The sequence below is a fragment of the Hypomesus transpacificus genome, chromosome 18 (genome assembly GCF_021917145.1).
Source record: "Hypomesus transpacificus isolate Combined female chromosome 18, fHypTra1, whole genome shotgun sequence".
In the NCBI taxonomy this organism is placed as follows: domain Eukaryota; kingdom Metazoa; phylum Chordata; class Actinopteri; order Osmeriformes; family Osmeridae; genus Hypomesus; species Hypomesus transpacificus.
In genome coordinates this window covers 1,042,119-1,060,643 of record NC_061077.1, presented here as the reverse complement: position 1 = coordinate 1,060,643, position 18,525 = coordinate 1,042,119, and the positions used below count along the sequence as shown (strand labels likewise).

The window sequence follows — 18,525 nt, the reverse complement described above, 5'->3', positions numbered from 1 at the left end:
TCTTTGCTAAAGCAGCTGGAAAACTAGTGTGGGCGCTCCACGTTAACTTTGAAAGCATCAAAAACGCATTGGACCTGGACTGAAATATGTACACTTTATTTTATTCCAATGTTGACTACTTTGCTCAAGCTTGTATGGGAATAGAATGGTGGTCTTTTATCATATTTGCACTGAAGAGATGGATTTAGTTTGATTAAAGTTTTACGCTAGTGTCAGGACATCATACTGTCAACATACATAGTTCTCCAGCCAAGATGAAAAACACAATTAGTATTCCATGGTTAGTATTGAACAAAAACCTGTGGAAATCACATTTATTTGTAAAGCCTTTTTTTGCAAGCAATGTCAGAGGGCTTCACATACGCCCAAAAGAACTGCACCTAAACTAACCTAAACCCCTCAAGAAGTAAAAAAAGAAAATAAGTTAATCTTTCAAGACATTATACTCGCATCCTACATAGCTCTCGAGTCATCTGACAAACCTATAAAGCAGCGATGCAGAAACCTTGCCGGAGTGGTTTTGCTAGGCTGGCTGTGAGAAGGTAAACGCCCTCACCCAGGGCTTCACATCTATGAAGTGGAGGAACCTGACAGGTACATGAGAAGCTGCAAAGACAACATCACATTTCGAAATAAAGATGTTTTTGTTTGTTTAACCTTCAACACCAGTATTGTTCTAACACTGAAAACACCCTCTGTATTTTATTCCAAGGGGTTAAATACTTGACAGTTTGAACACAGACAATATCCAAAATCTTTAACATTTTTTTTTATTTCAATACAAGCCATATATTTAGTTTGCCAATCTACACATCTCACAAGATGACAAGCCATGCATCCCATGTTAAATGACTGGTAGAAACACACATAACTCTTCTTTTAGGGCTGCAAAGGAGTTTGAGTATTTTCTGTGACAAACGTTCTGGTGGTAAACAGTGTTGTGTTGCGTTCAATACGTTATAATCAACAACAGTTCTATCTTGTCAGATGTAATGCACTTGCACTTACTTCCCATCGTTTTCTTTGGAATACACTGACAGTGTTTATGTTGAAACCGTATCTAATATATATGGACTATACCTAGTTTAAACTGTCATTTATATCGATGTTCAGACCTCTATCTGTACCCTAAATGTCAGAGAGAGGTCGCATGACAAGCTCAATCAAAATCTATCAGACTAGAGGTAAGAGGCACTGTTGATGAAAGGATCCTAAGTCACAGTGTCTTCAGTTCAGTGTATCAAAGTCAACATTGATTTAAAAAACAAACAAACTGTGCAGCCACAACCCCCCCCCCCCCCTCCCGCTCGTAACCAGAGAGATACTCTCCACAGTGGCTCCCAAACGACACAGTTTGTCTCTGAGGTAGCAAGAGGACGATGAGGCCCCCTCAACTGACGGAGGAGGAGGAGGCGTTCCTCTGAAACGGGGCCAGGAGGACGTCTGCGTTCTTGCCCTCGCTCTCCGTGCTGTAGAGGCTGTGCTGCTGGATGTAGCTCACCACCTGGTCCGGCAGGAGGTACCGCACGCTCTGCCCCCGACGCAGGGCCCTCCGGACGTGGGTGGCAGAGATCTCGTTGGTCACCCACTCGCGCACCACGTGGATGTTCCTGCGGTGCTCCCACAGAGTGTCCGATTGGTGGATGAACTTGTGGGGGTCGTTGCCGCTGCGGGTGATGCAGACCAGGCCGTAGCGGCCGACAATCTCGGTGATGTCTTCGGCCTTCCAGAGGTTGGGAACGCCGAAGGACTCCAACACGTCAGCGCCGCACAGCAGCATGAGCTGAGGACCATCTGAGAGAGAGAGGGGGAGAGAGAGGATAGATAAAGAGAGAGAGGAGGGGGAAAAAAGTGAGATAGTTTCAAAGTCGGTCGTTGCAACAACAAAGAAAAGACATGGACATGATTTGTAAGTGTTGAAGCCGTGTTTTAAAACCAATATCACCATCATTAGAATCTACTTTCAGTATAAATAAAAGGACTTCTGGGAAATTGCAGTGAATTTGTCATCAGTTATACTGATGAAATCAAATATATGATTTCAAATATTGAGACAGGCACATTCATAATTTCATAACCCACAAACCTGTTTGGCATTTGTACTGGAGCACACACTTTATGCATGTGTAAGGAATGCTACCAGGAAGTTGAAAAGTCGATCACAACATTCCCAGCTGGAACAGCTTTGAGTCAAGCCTCTGCCAATGAACCAGGTAGGACTGGAAAGACGAGGACTCATCTGACCTTTACCGTCTGTCCCTCAGAAGTCCCACGCCATCTCACCTGTCTGTCTGTCTCCTCTTTCTGTTTCTCTCTCTCTCTCATGTGTTCTCTGTCTCTCCTCCCCCGTCTCTCTATCCTGTGTTCCCTCTCTCCTGTGTTTTCTCTCATCTGTTCTCCCTCTCTCTCTCCCCTCCTAGGTGTTCTCTTTCTTTCTCATCTGTTCTCTCTCACCTGGCCTGTCCTCAGAGGGTGTGTGACTGAGGGTGTTGCTGCTACCACACAATGCATCTGAGCCAGCTGGCTGTGGATCAGCGCTATGTAACCTTTCGTCATCCTTTGTCTGCAGACAAACTGAATGCAACGTCTGTTATTGTTGTTTCATGAACTCACGCAACCTCTTGATCTGCAGTCAAATGCTTTAACGCCTGAGCTAGACCCTCATGATGTGACGGAGTACTGTGCTTCGTACGTCCTTGGTTAGAGAAAGTTTCTGAGCATATACCTTTTCTCGTGTGAAGGGAGGACGGGCATTCATAAGCATGTTCTGCAATCCTCCTTTTCTTGGCGTATTTGATGGTGTCCACCTCATCGTTGTGCTGCTGTCCGGACACCAGCTCTTCATAATGATGTCTGGGGAAAAGGGGGCAGTGAGAGACTGAGTTTCAAAAAAGAAGGCTGAGAGGAGGGTCTGGAGCGTCATGATGTTTTGAGTTTTGTGATTTTTGACTCTGAGGTGACGGTTATTGACCCAGTTTCCCCAGACATGGATTAAGCCTAGTCCAAGATGAAAAACTTTTTCAATGGAAATCTTCATTTAATTTTTCTGATGCTTTAGGACTAGGCTTAATCCATGTCTGGGACACTGGGCCATTAAGTTAAACTAAGATATGAGACAAAGGACTCAAAGTCACAAAACGACTGACTTCAAACCCTCTCTCTTCTGGTTCCACCCATTGGCATTTATTTGCTTTTCACAACGTATGCTTCATTTTTTGGCTACCCAAAATGTTTTGGGGCTATCTCGTTGTTTATCATCATTGACCTATGCACTTCTTGTAAAGCTCTCTCTTGTAAGTCGCTTTGGATAAAAGTGTCTGCTGAATGACTAAATGTAAATATAGACATGTTGATTCCATTAATAACACGTTAAAACCCCAAACACAAACAAGTTCTCCAAATGTTGTCATACTACTGAACTTGAAGTCAGTTGAGGTACTGTCACCTTCACTTCAGTCAGCAAAACCTGAAATGTGCACTGAAGACACAGTGAATCACACCCACAGTGAATAGGATGATGTCACTTCAATTCATTTAATTTGTTAACAAGTTCTAGTTAGTGTATATATCAATATATATTGAATGGTTATACTTCAAATCAAATTGGATTTGTATAGCCCTTTTCACAAGCAGTGTCACAGAAGGCTGCACATACGCCCATAGAACTGCACCTAAACCAACGTTTTGTCGAGAGAAGAAATGGGAAGAGTAATTCAGTGAGGAGTCCCCTCCTTTCATACTTGTAGAATACCTTTTGTTTCATGTAACACTTGTGGTCTGTTGTTTATGTAGCCCTTAGGTCCAGGAGGAACAATGTCTCGTTTCATTGTGTGCAACCTTATAAGATTGAAAAGACAATAAAAACCGCCCAAACTTGTATACTTAATACTCTCCAGTTCTACCTGGTTAAACTCACCGCACCACTTTGACCGTCTCCAGCCAGTCGATCTGCTGACTCTCCCAGGCATCCACCCTGACCCAGTCTGAGCTCTCTGATGCCAGCTGGGCCATCTCCACACGGTGGTATGCCTTGATCAAACCCTTCTTCTTGTAGGCATCTCCCACTGGGGAGATGATCCCTCTCACCACCCTGTACTGGCCTGACAGACACACAGGCCTTTGTTATGATGGAGCGAAATGAAGGAAGGTAGATACACATTCATAACATGATCATCACTTCTATTCTCCCTACACTTCTCTGTCGGGATTATTGATGTGTTTTGGTTGAACTGGATTTGGGAGTTTGTGTGGGAAAAAAAAAGTTTGAAATGCTCAACTTGAGACATCAGTAACGTGTGAATAACAACATTTTTGAGTATGTAACACGACTGAGAAGTAGTGATAGGTTACCCGAGTCTTCAAGGTGATCCCTGGCCAGTTCAAACATCCGCAGGTGCATGTTTGTTATGGGGTTAAAGGACCCACATGCCAGCAGCACCACTTTCGTTGGCTCCTTCGGTTCCATTCCTCATATGGAGACAACTACATGTTTACATTTAGCAGACGTTTAAGCGATTTTAAAGTGCATAAACGTCCAGCATATAATCAAGGACTAGAAAGGCACAGTTCTGACAGTATTACAGTGGGAAATGCACATTTCAACAGTATTTAACTGTGGGGGTTAGAGGGCATAAATATATAGGATACATAAGGTACTGGCACTACACCAATCTTGACACGAAATTAGAATCTGACCTATAAAGACCAAAGGTGATAGCAAGTACTGTGAGTAGACTAGCTCGATCTCGTTAGATACCGTTTACAGCAAACATTACAGAAATACAGAAGCGTCGCTAGGTAGGCCTAATGTTCGATGCTAATACGTTAAAACGTAATGTGTGTGTTTTTCACTTAGGCTATTGAAAATAGACAAGCTCAAACTCACTGCAAAACTCGCCGAAACAAAAGTGACATTAACATTAAGATCATAACTGCTTCCTGGATCAGTAATCGCTCCCTGGTTGGCCCAGATTAAAATGTAAACATCTGATTGGAGAATACCGAACGTAAATTCTGAAGACGCACCCACGTAATACGAGCTATGTTCACAAGATTTTGAAACGTTGGCAACGTTTAATAATTGTATGTGCCGGCAGTCGGCATTGTCATTAGATATATCGAAACGAAGCTTTCTTGGACATTGAAGCTTCGATCATTACTCGAAGCTTCAATCAACACGGCTTAGGCTACACTTTTGAGGAATGACATTGTGTGCAATGAAACTGCTTGTAGAATTTCAGTGACCGTGCTTCAGTAAAAGGTTGAAAATTGGACTTTACATCACATTTAGGCTACATTAGTCTACCAGCGAAATTAATGGGGTTCGCGTGGTCGCGACTAAATGAAGCCATTTGATCAGATAATCACGAGTTGCTGGCGAGACGGCACACTGTTTCGAGTACTTCTCAGCGAGTTTGGCGCAAAATACGGAGCTTTGGTTTTGTCCGTAACATCACTTAACTGTTATTAATAACAGTAGTTTGTTATGCATTATCCAGTGAATTTGATCATTTGTTTTGTAACTGGAAAATAAAGGGACGTTTTCTGCAATGGGAAGCAAAAATAATAGACTAAATAGGCTATATAATAGGCCAACCATAGCCAAGGCTATATAATAAAAAATGACAAGTTCGAAATTAAAATGATTACCTGGGTTGGTTTGTGGTTTTTCAACATGATGTGCACCGTCATGAAGAGCTCGATAATGCCTGAGCATTGATGAGGTGTTATTGCTATAAACAAGGTCCCGTAGGCATATTAGGCACTTCACCTACAAAATAAAAAAAAAGTGATAGGCCTATGCCATTCATTCACAATTCAGTTTATTTTGGTGGCGGCATTACCGTTATTTTACTAGGCTGAGGCAACTCACCTTGTTCGGAGACGTTAATTCAAAATGCTCCCAAACTGTGGAACTTTTTCTCTTTTTTGCTGTTTCCATTTTGAAGCGGAAAAATCTAACCAAATGTACCTAAGTAAAAAATCAATAAAATAGTGTACAAACTTCTAGGTGTATTTGGACGTGCGATACCGAGGCGTCGGTGTCTGTGTCGCATATAGGCTGTTTCAGAAAATAGTTTTGGAGCTTGTGTCAAATTATAATAACTACGTTACTGATCACGTCCGAAGCTGGAATATTTAGAAAGTCTGGGGGGGTACTTGGACCGCTGTTTGGCACTTGATATATTTTAGCAGAAGAATTCAGAGAATATGGTGGATCCTTTCCAAGCACGGTAAAACTGGAAACGAAGCACAGCAATCTGTGACGACGTTCGAAGCATCGGACGTCCTCCATCACGTGGTTACCGTAATTCGACACAAGCTCCGAAACCCAAACACACCTCTGCGGAGAGCATTTGCGACATTGAAGTGCCGACGCCTCGGTATCATAGGTCCCCATTACAACTCAAAAGCTTTGTCACTTAGATTATTAATTGTTTCCTTGATATGTTGTGAAGAGCATGCAGAAAGCATCGGTTATCAACTGATCATCGATTTCAACTGACTCCAGACAAGTGACCTGAAAAGGCAGGGCCGCAGGTGATGTTTTCTGTTAAGGTTTGCTTCAGCTACTAGTAAACTGTGTTCTACATGAGCTAACATACTACTACTATGATTGTAATTGACATTTTCAACCTTTCTGGTGTCAAATTGTCTAGCCAAGTTGTCTAGCCACGGCAAACTTATTAGTTCGTCAAACAAACGTTCATGAGTCAAGCCTAGTTTGCCAGCTATGCCCATCCCAGCTATAGCTAACTCGCTACAGTAGCTGTACAGTTAGCAATTTGTCTAGCCAACTAGCTGACGCGTTAGTCATTCTATAACAAGACAGCTTCTCCAATCTTTTTTTGTTCTGTCCTTAGCCTAAGTGCTCATGTTTTGGTTCGTTTTCCATCCAGAGTGAAGCATGGCATCCCGCGGGAAATCCGAAACGGGGAAACTTAAACAAAACATGGAGGAGCAATTAGACAGACTCATGCAACAGCTGCAAGACCTGGAAGAGTGCAGGTAGAACAGATAGCTTGCTACCTGTTAACGTTAAACTATTGGTTGTTTTTTATTTGGTTTTGTATCGGTCTGGTACTTTGTAACTTATTTATTTGAATAACTGTCAAGTGAATGCGGACTAAGTGGAAACGTTTGGCGTCGTCTCTGTTCAAGGGAAGACCTCGATGAGGATGAGTACGAAGAGACTAAGAAGGAAACTTTGGAGCAGTTAAACGAGTTCAACGAGTCACTGAAGAAGATTATGACGGGAAACATGACTCTGGTGGATGAACTAAGCGGGATGCAACTGGTAGGGAACACGGACAGCTGTAACGCCTCATATGCAAATAGATAGCCTATACCTATTTGTATTTCCGCCTAGATAACACGTCTGCTTGTGACAGTCTGTCTGTAGCAGTGCTATGTATGTAGGGTGAGTACATCGTATTGCATAGGGCTGTCATCATGAGAGGGAGGGAGTTAATAATTGATCTGGTATCTCCATTGTCCACAGGCCATCCAAGCTGCCATCAGCCAAGCCTTCAAAACTCCTGAGGTGATCCGACTCTTCGCTAAGAAGCAGCCTGGGCAGTTACGAACAAGGCTGGCAGAGGTCTGTCTGAAGAGCAGTTAACAATCGGTCTATTATTTATAATTGTTTAGACTAGAGGACAAGATGTGAGCTTCCACAGAAACTGTCCTGTACAAGTTGGGTCTTTGATCTTAAATCATTGGTGAATCCGTTGATTGTGTGGATTTGTTTTTAGATGGACCGCGATGTGATGGTGGGAAAGCTTCCGCGAGATGTGTACACTCAGCAGAAGGTGGAGATCCTCACTGCCTTGAGGAAACTGGGAGAGAAGGTAAGAGGCATCTCTCAGCAGACACTTAGGAATGCTTGGCTGGACCTGATGTTAGTTTCCTCCAGGATCACAATGACTCTTATTGAGTGACTTGTTGCTCTTGTAGGTTAGTTATAACGAAGTTAAGTCTTGTACTTACTGTGAAATATTTTACTGTTGATTTGTTCTTCTACAGGTACAGTCCTGCACGTTTTGTGGTTCATGTTGTTTTAATTTGTAACTTGTATAACTGCATGCTCTTATGGGTCTTTCCTTTTGGCACTTGTTTAGTTTTTTCACAATGTATGCTTCATGTTTTGGCTGCTTGCAATGTTTGGGACTACCTCGTTGTTATGATCAGTGACCTATGCTCTTTTGTAAAGCTCTCTCTTGGAGCTCGCTTTGGATAAAAGCGTCTGCTAAATGTATAAATGTAAATGTGATGTAAATGTAGCAGACCGTACACACTATCTGTGGACATTCGTCAGTCTTGAACTCAGGTCTAATGTAGCCTAACTGCCAAGTAAACTTGTTGAGTGTCGGATGCTGATTGCTAGCTCACTCCGAAGTGTTGAAAGCTCCATCGGAACCAGTGAGAGAGCTGCTGTAACATGTTATTCCTATCCTCATATCAACCGTATTGTTCCAACTCATAGCTGTTATGGTTCGTCTGTCACGGTCGGTTTAGATTATTCCTCCTTTCTGACTAATGATGACTTCCTGTTTGGTTCATCCTGCAGCTGACCGCAGAAGAAGAGGGTTTCCTGTCTGAAAACGCCAGCGCTACTCTAAGCCAGTTTGAGAAAGTCACGACATGTCTAGGTAGGGAGATTGTGTCCGATCCTTATTCTTATTTACAGATGACTTATTTTGTATGTATAAGATGTATTGTGTGATTGCAGCACTTATTTAGGATGCGTACTTGGTTTCTACCTGCTTTTGTTATTGATATGTCTACTTGAGTTAATGCAGATTACCTTTTGGGATCAATCCACATTCATTAATTTATTCTCTCTTTTGTTCTGAGACTATTTTACGACTGTTTTACTATTTATTTATATCCTCCTGATACTGAACTTCACATCACTAACCTGAGTTGCCTCTCATTGCAGGATCAGAAGACAAAATTCTGGCTTTGGCCAGCTCTGGTGTCAAGTGAAAATAAGCAGCAGTATTTGATTGCATGTCCACTTTACGTCCACTTGACTTGTGTAAATCAAGTCACGATTTCGGCTCCCTATAACAAGCAAGCAGAGTGCCATTTTATCATTAACTTTGGAACCAGTTTTTGTAAGGATTAACTTATAACGTGCAACATTAACATTTTTATTTATTTAACTTTGTATATTTTTATGCCTTATCCAGGAGATTGTAAACATCATTAGGTACTATAATTCAGTATGACGATGTGTTGAGTGTGTTGCTTCTGTTCCTGAGACACTGTGTCGTTCCTGAACCGATTTTTAAGGTTTGAATTTATGCTGGTGTTTTATTCTGTTGTGTGTTTATGGTTGCAGCTGCTGACTAGTCAAACAGTTTTAAATGAACCACTGCACTGTCAAATATGCAATTGTGGATTTAAAATATTGAATTTGAATCTTAACATGTCTCTTGTGCTTCTGATACCATCTTAAATCACCTAAAAACATATTTACCGTTTGAATTGTTTACAGTGTAAATGTTAGCCTTTTAGATGCCTTGTGTGTTTTGCTTAACGTCTGTAAATGAATATTTGTAATGTTTTCACTACAAATGAAATATGTATTTGATCGTGAGTGGTATTTATGTCTGAGCTTCCTATGGTTTTTTGTATTCCTGATATAAATTGACAAAGCTCACAATTGTTTTGTTGTCAAAATCTCTTACAATAGCAATATCAGAGTTAAGATCATTAGATCTCCAATGGAATGTTACTCCCTTCATCTACCACCAGGGGGTGCTGTAGTACACATCCCACATTCCTGGAATACTAACCATATCCTAATTCTCCTACAAACCCTGTACAGGCAGTCCAGTACAACTCAACTGTAGTCACAAATCGTACAGATGTTAACTTTTGGAACAAACATGCAAAACGAGGGAAAGAAAGCAAGACAACATTTGTACCCATCTCTTTGTCCTTTATTTTGTTTAATGAGCGAGCGTCACCTTCACTACAATTCGCCTGTCAATCGGTAGAAAAGTGAAAGCAACCCCAACAAGCACAAAGGAATCGTTCAACAGTTCTGAAATCACCTATTCCTTATGAGAGCAAAGAGAGAAAAAAAACAAGTTTTGAGTGGTGTGGACATTCAGAGACTCAGTAGTATGCAGTGTGTCGTCTCCTGTACCCGCGTCCCTCAACCTCACCTTGAAACACGGACCGCCCTCTGTTGAAATGATTCATACAAAAGGACAAGTCCCTTGTGTCACCGATGGGCATTTCAGATCCACAATTTACAGGGCAGTGACATTCAATTTGATTCAGAGGACGCTGTCCGAGGGAGAATATTTTATCCAGAACATAAGTGTCAGAATTACAACTCAGATTTAGATCGTTTCCATTTAATAGCATTTGCTTTGTACTTTTACCTTATTTTTTTTGTAAAAGGGGAGGAGGGGGGGTGAAATGAGGAGATAAAACTGATTTGACAATGACCTGTGACAATGAACTGTGAGAAATCTGCGGGGATTAGGATTATACTCAGGTTTTGGTGAATTTCATGCTGCTTTAAACTTCAGCGATCCAGGCAATAGTACACGGTTCAAAATTACCTTCCACTTTACACAAATAGGTCAATTTATACCCACATATGCTGCCTAGAGCATTTGAATAATGTACACATTTTTAGAAGTGGATTTTGTCAATATGATTTAGTACAATATCTATAGAAGATACAATATGGATCTACATTTTCTACACATCAACATGGACACATGACACCTATGTAAAACGTTCACTTTTTAATAAAACTAGCAGTGGACTATTGTTACAACAAAATAAAATCACATCCCCAGCTTTGTAAGAAACCTAGAATTAAATTACAAAAAGAAAAAAAAACAAAGTGGCCACAACTCAAACAGCATGGATGAGTGTTAGTTGTGTTTGTTTCGTTTGTTAGTTGTGTTTGTTAATGTGCTGTGATTGGCAAAGGCACTCCCAACTGGGCTGGCTCAAACCTGGAGCCCTCAACGGGCCCAAGTCGTCATGAAGGGGAGACTGTTCACCTCGTTTCCACCGTTGACCCAAAAAAATAACCAAATAATCCTAACCGAACTGACACAGAGCGACTTGTGGTTTGCTCAAAGAAAACCTCTCGAATATGACCTTGGTGCTGTCTCTAATAATAAGGACCTTTTGTGGAACTTGCAAAATGTCAATATTTCTGTTATAACAAGCCATCTGATTTTGGCCTTTAAAAATAGATGAACATGCAAAATATAAGATATCTTACAGACAACCTATCAATCAAACCATCATTTCCCAGCGTTAGGTCCAACTGTCTCATTCTTATTGACTGATTGAAATTCCCCCTCCCACCCCATAATGTGAGTGCAGGACATACATATTTAACTTGGATACTGAATGTATTAGAGGAATGACTGTTTGAGGGGTTGAAGTCCTCTACTGTATGGGATTGAAAAGCTATACAACAGTGATAAACAACAGCTGTTCTGAAACTAAAGGTTAACATCTGACACATCTTTCCAATTAATTGTATAAGTTTTATACTAATATCAGAAGGAAAACAAGTTTACCAAATGTAAACAAATATCTTAGAACAACTCTACAGTACAGTTCCAAATGTACAATAAAATCTAGTGGTCTACTGCAAAAAAATATTTCATTTAAAACAGGAACGGAAAAAGATGCATTTTCAAAAGGTTTTCCCATCATAGCTCCAGCCACTTCCTGTACCGATTCAACGTTAATTTGATTTAAGATTATTCCTCTAATTCAAACACAGGTAAAATTGACAGTAAGAGAGCGACTGGACTGATGAGACACCCCTTTAAAAATACATCTAATATATTATTTCAGGTTCAATTGTCACACCATGAAAAAAAAGTCCTTTAAAAATATTTTTTTGCAATGAAGCAATGAAACTCCTGCATTTCACGATTCTCCCAAAGAACGTCAGTTAACACAACAACAAACTGCTGCTAACAATCCACACATCATCTCTCTTTCTGTAGAACTGTCAGATTCAAATTACAAACGCCACAGCAAGATTGAAATATGGAAGAAGCTACCGACGAAATATCATATTTACTGATTTGAATGAGTTAGAAGAAATATTAGTACCGATACTGAGAGATTGGTCTAGAGCACCATCTTGCCTGCTCCTAGTACCTTTAAAAACAAAAAAATAAACAAATCAATGTTCAGCAGTCTGACTGTGACGCTCTGTGATTCCTCTGAAGAAAAAAATAAAAAATAACCCCATCAATCTGTACAACTATATAGGGAATGAAACATATTGACGTCTTGAGTACAGCATTGCCACCTGTGCAAGCCAAGCCAAGCATGTGTAAATCAAAATCATCACCCAGTCCTGCTTCAAAAAACAAACAACTTTCTTCTTGTGAGACAGAGAGAAGAAAACGGACAGCACTTACAACCATGGGTGTGCAGTCCTGGGGTTCTCTTCTGGAAGCAGACACTCTGTACAAGCATGACGGTGGAGCAGAACCACATTTTGCAACATGCTATAAGCTTTTGTGACACAAATATTCTACATTACGTACGGCGCCATTTTAGATATTGGACCCTTTTGTTTAGGCCATAACTAATCACATTGACTAATTACATGGTTTCTGTATATTTACAAAATCTTAAAAAGCAATTTATTCCTCTACAGATAAGACTTTTTTTCCCAAATATCCTCATGCACTAAAGGAGAAAAAAATAAACTAGATGTGTATACGTTTTTGAAGCATCGTTTCGTTCCACCCTCCAAACTGCAACTCAAGCACACAAAGAAAACCCCAAGTCAAAGCTTCTCTCCTTGTGGCAGTAAACAAACCTAGAACCGATGTGCAAGAAGTAAACAATTAAAAAGCCATCTCCGTTTGAAAGCCTCACATCTTAGAAGACAACAAAGGGCAAGGTTGAATCCTCACAAAGTTCAAAAGAAATGCAAACATAAGCTAAGTTTTCCCGGGAATAAAACAGAATAAATAAAAAGTAAGACAGTAAAAGTCTGTGACCCAGTCTGGTGCGTTTTATACTACACTGTGTACCATCACTAAGCTGACAACAGGAAAATCTTGACCATATTCATAGATTTATGTTTTTTCTTTTCTTTTTTGTACATCATGGCTCCTTGGAAAGACATTGGTAAGAGTGTGATCTGCTGTGTTAGGGCATAGTGAGAGAGCGGATTTGGTGTAGGTGAGTCATATGTGGGCTGTGAATGCAAGCGTGTGTGGAGGGTGTGAGTGTGTGTGTGTGTGTGTGAAGAACCATGTGTGTGGAGGGTGCGTGTGTGCGTGTGTGAAGGAGCATGTGTGTGAAGGAGTGTGTTTGTTTCGTAGTAGGTGTGTGTGTGTGTGTCCTAGTAGGTGTGTGTGTGTGTGTCCTAGTAGGTGTGTGTGTGTCCTAGTAGGTGAGTGTGGAGTCATCCCACTCCAGCTGCTGCTGTCTGCTGGCCCCCTGCTGGTCCTCTGGCTCTGCACCCTCCTCATCTTCACTGCTCTCCGACTCAGCGCTGGTGATGTCATCTTCCTCCTCGCCATCCTCGCTCTCCTCCTCCTCTTCCTCCTCCTCCTCGCTGCTGTGCTGGTCCTCGTAAGTCTACCAGAGAGAGAGAGACAGAGAGAGAGACAGGCAAAGAGAGAGACAAGGAGAGAAAGAGACAGGCAGAGAGAGAGACAGGCAGAGAGAGACAGGCAGAGAGAGACAGGCAGAGAGAGTGAGACAGGCGGAGAGAGTGAGACAGGCGGAGAGAGAGAGACAGGCAGAGAGAGACAGGCAGAGAGGGAGAGACAGGCAGAGAGAGAGACAGGCAGAGAGAGAGACAGGCAGAGAGAAAGAGAGAGAGGGAAAGAACGAGCGACAGAGAGAGATATAAAGAGAGAGATATAGAGAAAAGTGTGAGTGACAGAAAAGGGCATATAGTCCCAACGTCAGGTCAGGTAAGTGTCTGAGGATTGGTGTCATGTTTGATACATTTGATCATGACCTTAGGGACAGAACACAATATTCAAGAGCCTGTTCAGTCAGCCTGGGTTCACCCCTTCCCTGTCTGAACAACCAATCAGCTTGTCCAGTTCGTAACACCTCACGACAGCCAATAAGACATGTGGAGTTAGGACGCCGCTAAACATCTGGTGTTAGTTGGAGGCCCCAGACGTTGGACATTTACCTCCATGGGGTTGACTGTGATGGTGAGAGCAGAGTCGTCCCAGTCCATCTCGTTCTCCTTGCCGTTCTCTTGGTCGCCCATGGTGCGCTGGTGAGCGGCGCGGATGCGGAACACCCCCAGGAGGATCATGAAGACCAGGAAGCTCACACACACCACGATGACCACGGTGGCAGCGCTGGGGACCACTGAGGACACGCACGCACACACACACACACACACAGTGTTAGCCAGAAAGACAGCAGACAACAAACTTTTGCTAATTTAATACTTTTCCAAAGGCTGACGATGATGCACGCTGTGACTAGAACTCTTGTTTATTAGATGCATGTTGTAATCTGACATGAACGTGTTGATATTTTGTCATTGGTGAGAAAGAACTGTGTGACCAGTTCTCAGCTTCATGAGTTAATAACTGTTTGCTGGATATTGTCTGTGACCTTGACTGATTGCAAGCAGAGGAAAAGAGGACTTCCTGCTAATGCCCAATATCTAGTGGCCCTGCTTGAGAATACACATTATTTATAAAAAAGCATGATGCAACCCCAGTTCATTTCCTTCAGAGGAGACCCTTGGTAGAGTGTGATATTCAAAGCTAACTAGGTCTCCTCTCATTCATAAGTAGGTCTGAAAGCCAGCTCAGACTTGGAGATGTTTCCTTCCTTGTCGAAGTATTAAACTCAACTAAGCCTCAGAAGTCCTGCTCCCTTGTATAACTTGTGTTCAGAACTGGGTCAGTGAACCCAGGTAGCAGACTGACTCCACGAGTAGGAGGTATTCATGAGACCACATCTTTTTTGGTTTTGTTTAATTCCTCATTCCCACAAAGTTGGAATGAGGAATCGTGAGGAAGTCGTCCAAAAACTTAAACATTCAGACTGGACACTAGTTCTTGCAAACTTGCTATGTTGCATTCATCCGTTTTTTCTGGAATATTCCACCAGTGGCGTGTTTTTAAATTTTCTGGATCCGAGCACAGCCTATCGATGTGTTCAGCATCCTTCTTTAAATAGACTGTCTGTGTCCTCTATCAACCTGCTCCACTTAGTCTGTCTCCTATTAGTGTGTGTGTGTGTGTGTGTGTACAAGCCAAGCCCTGTACTGTAGATGGCTTAGTAAGCTTGTCAACCCAGCAGATTAGCGATGCTGGACTAGGGGCTGTGTTGAGAGAGCTGGTGGTCCAGATGTCGTAGACAGCCTCGTGGTGTAATCCCTGAACTCGCACCGTTATGAACCAGACAAACAAACACAGCTCATGCTGTCCTACTTTGGCTCACTGACTTTAATCTACAGCTTGCCGAACAAGAAGAATTGTAGAATTTTTCTTCAGATCCAAAAAATTAAGAAGATTAGTTGTTTGATTATGGGGTTTGTTTTAATAATAAAGAGGGATTAGTAAAATACTGTACGTCAAGATATTATATGTGGAGAATGGTTGCCTGTGATGGTTCAATGTAGGTGTATAATAAAAGATTAACAATGCTAATCTTTTCTAAATTGGAGAATTACCCCTTTCAACATTGTATGAATGTAAGTGTGCATGTATATAGTCTGTGTGCCTGGTTTAATATTAGTGTGTGTTTTGTGTGCGTGCGCCTGTGTGTATGTGCATAGTTTCAAATGAAATTGTAAATTTTAGGTTCCTATATGTTTATTGTATGCACCTTCCTGCCAAAGTAAATTCCTTGTCTGTGCAAACTTTCATGGCGAATAAATCCCATTCTGATTCTGATTCTGGTGTGTGTGTGTGCATTCTGTCTGTGTGGGGTGGTGTGGGGGGTGGTGATGGGGGGGCGTACCGGAGGCGTGGTGGGCGTTGACCAGGTTGTGCCCAGACAGATCCACAGAGGAGTGGTGGACAGGGTTGATGAACTGGGGCTGCACCATGGCGTTGTTGGCGTGGTCCATGGGGTTGGCTGTGTGGATCACGTTCACCTGAGGGGAAGAGGGAAACAGACAAAAGAAACATAGCAGTAAAGTAACATCCTAGTTTTACATACATGACGGCCTAGTTTCCCAGACATGGATCAAGCCTAGTCCTAAAGTAAGAGAACAATTCAATAAAGATCTACATATATTTTTATTTTTTGTCTAGGACTAGGCTTAATCCATGATTAATCCGGGAAAACAAGTGCCAATGTGTGACCCGCCCACCTCTCACTCTCTGTGAAACATCAGAGAGAAGCTCCGCCCACCCCTCCCTCTCTGCGTGACATCAGAGAGAAGCTCCGCCCACCCCTCCCTCTCTGCGTGACATCAGAGAGAAGCTCCGCCCAGTTTAAGAGGTTCGAGAGCGCTCCGTCGTACCTCCACCTTGAACTCGTTGCTGATGTAGCGTCCGTTGAGCTCGGAGCAGACCAGCTTGAACTTCCTATCAAACAGAGCCTCCGTGTGCCAGTTCTTGTAGCGGATCAGATGCAGCACCTGCTCGTAGTTAGCCATGGTGTTGACACCTGAGGGAGACAAACAAACAAACAGATTTAAAAAACGTACAATTATTGTATTTACTGAGGTGAGACGGGTTTCAGAGGTTGAAAAACGATTAACAAGTTTCGAAAGTTAGCATAACATAGCTTAGCTAGGCAGGACCAACCTGTGATGACTAGACCCAGGTTGGAGGAGGTCATCTCCAGGCCGCGCTGCTGGACCTGCCCCAGGTCCACGTCCAGGCTCTCGTGCTCGTTGTCCAGCTCGTCTCCCTGCGCCGACACCTCGCACGTGTCCAGGTTGTGCATGATCTCTTCTGACACCACCGTCTCCTGGACTGCAGGGGGTGACGGGAAAGATGGTGACACAGCTGATAGAGGACACAGAAAAGGCTGTTCTAGTATAATCGGCCATTTTGATCGAATGGATGCCCAGCAGTGTAAAATATAAGATCTGCTCAGTGATGGCCTAACTCACTGTTTAACTGGTCATGTGATTGAGAACATATTTTATTTGACTGTAACTGCCATATCTCAAATCCCTCGAGTGTCATGTGATCTGTTCACGTGAGCCCTTGGTCTCTCCACTGCTCATTCTCTCGATCCGTCCATCAATCCACCTTGCTTATTACTCTCCCCTCGTCTTTTCATTTCTGTCTCACCCCTGCTCTAGTCCTCTCTCTCTCCCTTCCTCTCTTTTTTGAGCCCACCCCCTGCTCCTCCCTCCCTCCCTCCCTCCTGAGCCCACCCCTCCTCCTTCCTCTCTCTCTCAGCCTTAACAGATGGCCTAGCTGGTCAAGTGCCCACTCCCACAAGTACCAGTAGACACCCTCTTTCCCTCCATCCCTCTCCAATCCCTCCCTCCCTCTCCAATTCCCTCCCTCTCCCTCTCCCTCCCTCTCTCTCTCCCTCTCTCTCTCTCTCTCCCCCCCTCCCTCCCTCTCCCTCTCCCTCTCCCCCTCTCTACCTATGGAGGCTCCTCCAGCGACCGGATCAACAGAGAGTACCCATCTCCGTAGCAACCCGTGCCATGGAAACGCAGCTCAGGTGAGGCCGTGAATCCACCAGTGTACTTAGATACAGTAAACCTCCATCTCTCTGCCTCTGGACTCAGATAGCAGGACAGGAGCCAACGGCACCCGACATAAACACACAGAGACATGCCGCCGCCGGCCAGGCCTGTAGAGCACCAGGGTTTATCCTGTTAAACTGGAGGGCTTATGGACTGCTGCTGGGACAGCCACACGGCAGCAGGCTGGAAGGAAGATCCTCCTAACATGTTAGATGTTTACTAAACATCTTGTCCCATCACACTCTCTACCGTGACAGGGAATGTTGGACTGCATTCAATAAATAATTCAATTTAATGTAATCAATATTAGAACAATATAAATATCTAACTATTTTTTTTGGGGGGGGAGGGGAGAGATGCAGGTGTATCTTAATCTTAAATCTAAATTTAAGTCTTAAGTTAACTAAGTTAAGGCTAAAGTTATCTGAGTCAAGTCTAAAGTTGACCGAGTTAAGTCTAAAGTTAACTGAGTTAAGTCTAAAGTTAACCGAGTTAAGTCTAAAGTTAACTGAGTTAAGTCTAAAGTTAACTGAGTTAAGTCTAAAGTTAACAGAGTTAAGTCCATTCCCATACCGGTGGGGTCGTCCTCAGGCCCCTCAGTGGTCTCGGCCTCGGCCTCCACCTCGCGGGTGATGGTGCTGACAATGCGCAGCTCTGGGAACAGCGTCACCCCCTCGGGGCTCTCAAACTCAGCGGCGCCGCGGGCGAAGTGATCAATGCCGCTCAGGCTGATCTTCGGCTCCTCGGGCTGCAGCACCATGACGTATCCCTCCACCTCTGGCACTGAGATGCATGTCTCCTCGTTGAAGCACCTGCAGGAGAAGACAACAGGCCAGGTCAGAATACAGTCCATA

General features: G+C 43.0%; 3 protein-coding genes across 8 annotated transcripts in view; 1 reads left to right on the top strand and 2 right to left on the bottom strand.

The window, feature by feature from the left end:
- Positions 1-756: 756 nt before the first annotated feature.
- Positions 757-6,264, bottom strand: nmnat1 (nicotinamide nucleotide adenylyltransferase 1). 3 transcript variants are annotated; one of them, XM_047040969.1, is made up of 6 exons: positions 5,873-6,264; positions 5,650-5,770; positions 4,351-4,467; positions 3,917-4,100; positions 2,726-2,853; positions 757-1,794 (listed from the first exon to the last, which is right to left on the bottom strand). In XM_047040969.1, exons 1-6 carry the CDS (start codon positions 5,939-5,941, stop codon positions 1,391-1,393), a joined length of 1,023 nt encoding a protein of 340 aa, XP_046896925.1. In that variant the 5' UTR covers positions 5,942-6,264; the 3' UTR covers positions 757-1,390. The 3 variants fall into 3 exon arrangements, 2 of the variants coding, with proteins under 2 accessions (XP_046896925.1, XP_046896926.1); XM_047040970.1 differs by lacking the exons at positions 5,650-5,770; positions 5,873-6,264 and adding an exon at positions 4,886-5,277; XR_006957622.1 differs by lacking the exon at positions 757-1,794 and having other exon boundaries at positions 2,767-2,853; positions 3,752-4,100.
- Positions 6,265-6,304: 40 nt separating this feature from the next.
- On the top strand, positions 6,305-9,667 carry lzic (leucine zipper and CTNNBIP1 domain containing). The gene is made up of 7 exons (XM_047040971.1): positions 6,305-6,540; positions 6,900-7,008; positions 7,162-7,297; positions 7,502-7,600; positions 7,755-7,850; positions 8,570-8,651; positions 8,942-9,667. The coding sequence occupies exons 2-7, from the start codon at positions 6,908-6,910 to the stop codon at positions 8,986-8,988; spliced, it is 561 nt and encodes a 186-aa protein (XP_046896927.1). The 5' UTR covers positions 6,305-6,540; positions 6,900-6,907; the 3' UTR covers positions 8,989-9,667.
- Positions 9,668-9,914: 247 nt separating this feature from the next.
- Positions 9,915-18,525, bottom strand: part of clstn1 (calsyntenin 1) — a 35,008-nt gene continuing 26,397 nt past the window's right edge. For all 4 annotated transcript variants that reach the window (XM_047040964.1, XM_047040967.1, XM_047040966.1 and 1 more), the window contains 6 exons: positions 18,245-18,483; positions 16,767-16,937; positions 16,481-16,626; positions 15,973-16,108; positions 14,177-14,361; positions 9,915-13,605 (listed from right to left, as the gene is read on the bottom strand). In XM_047040964.1, the coding sequence (XP_046896920.1) occupies positions 13,411-13,605; positions 14,177-14,361; positions 15,973-16,108; positions 16,481-16,626; positions 16,767-16,937; positions 18,245-18,483 (1,072 nt within the window). In that variant the 3' untranslated portion in view covers positions 9,915-13,410. The remainder of the gene's footprint in view (positions 13,606-14,176; positions 14,362-15,972; positions 16,109-16,480; positions 16,627-16,766; positions 16,938-18,244; positions 18,484-18,525) is intronic.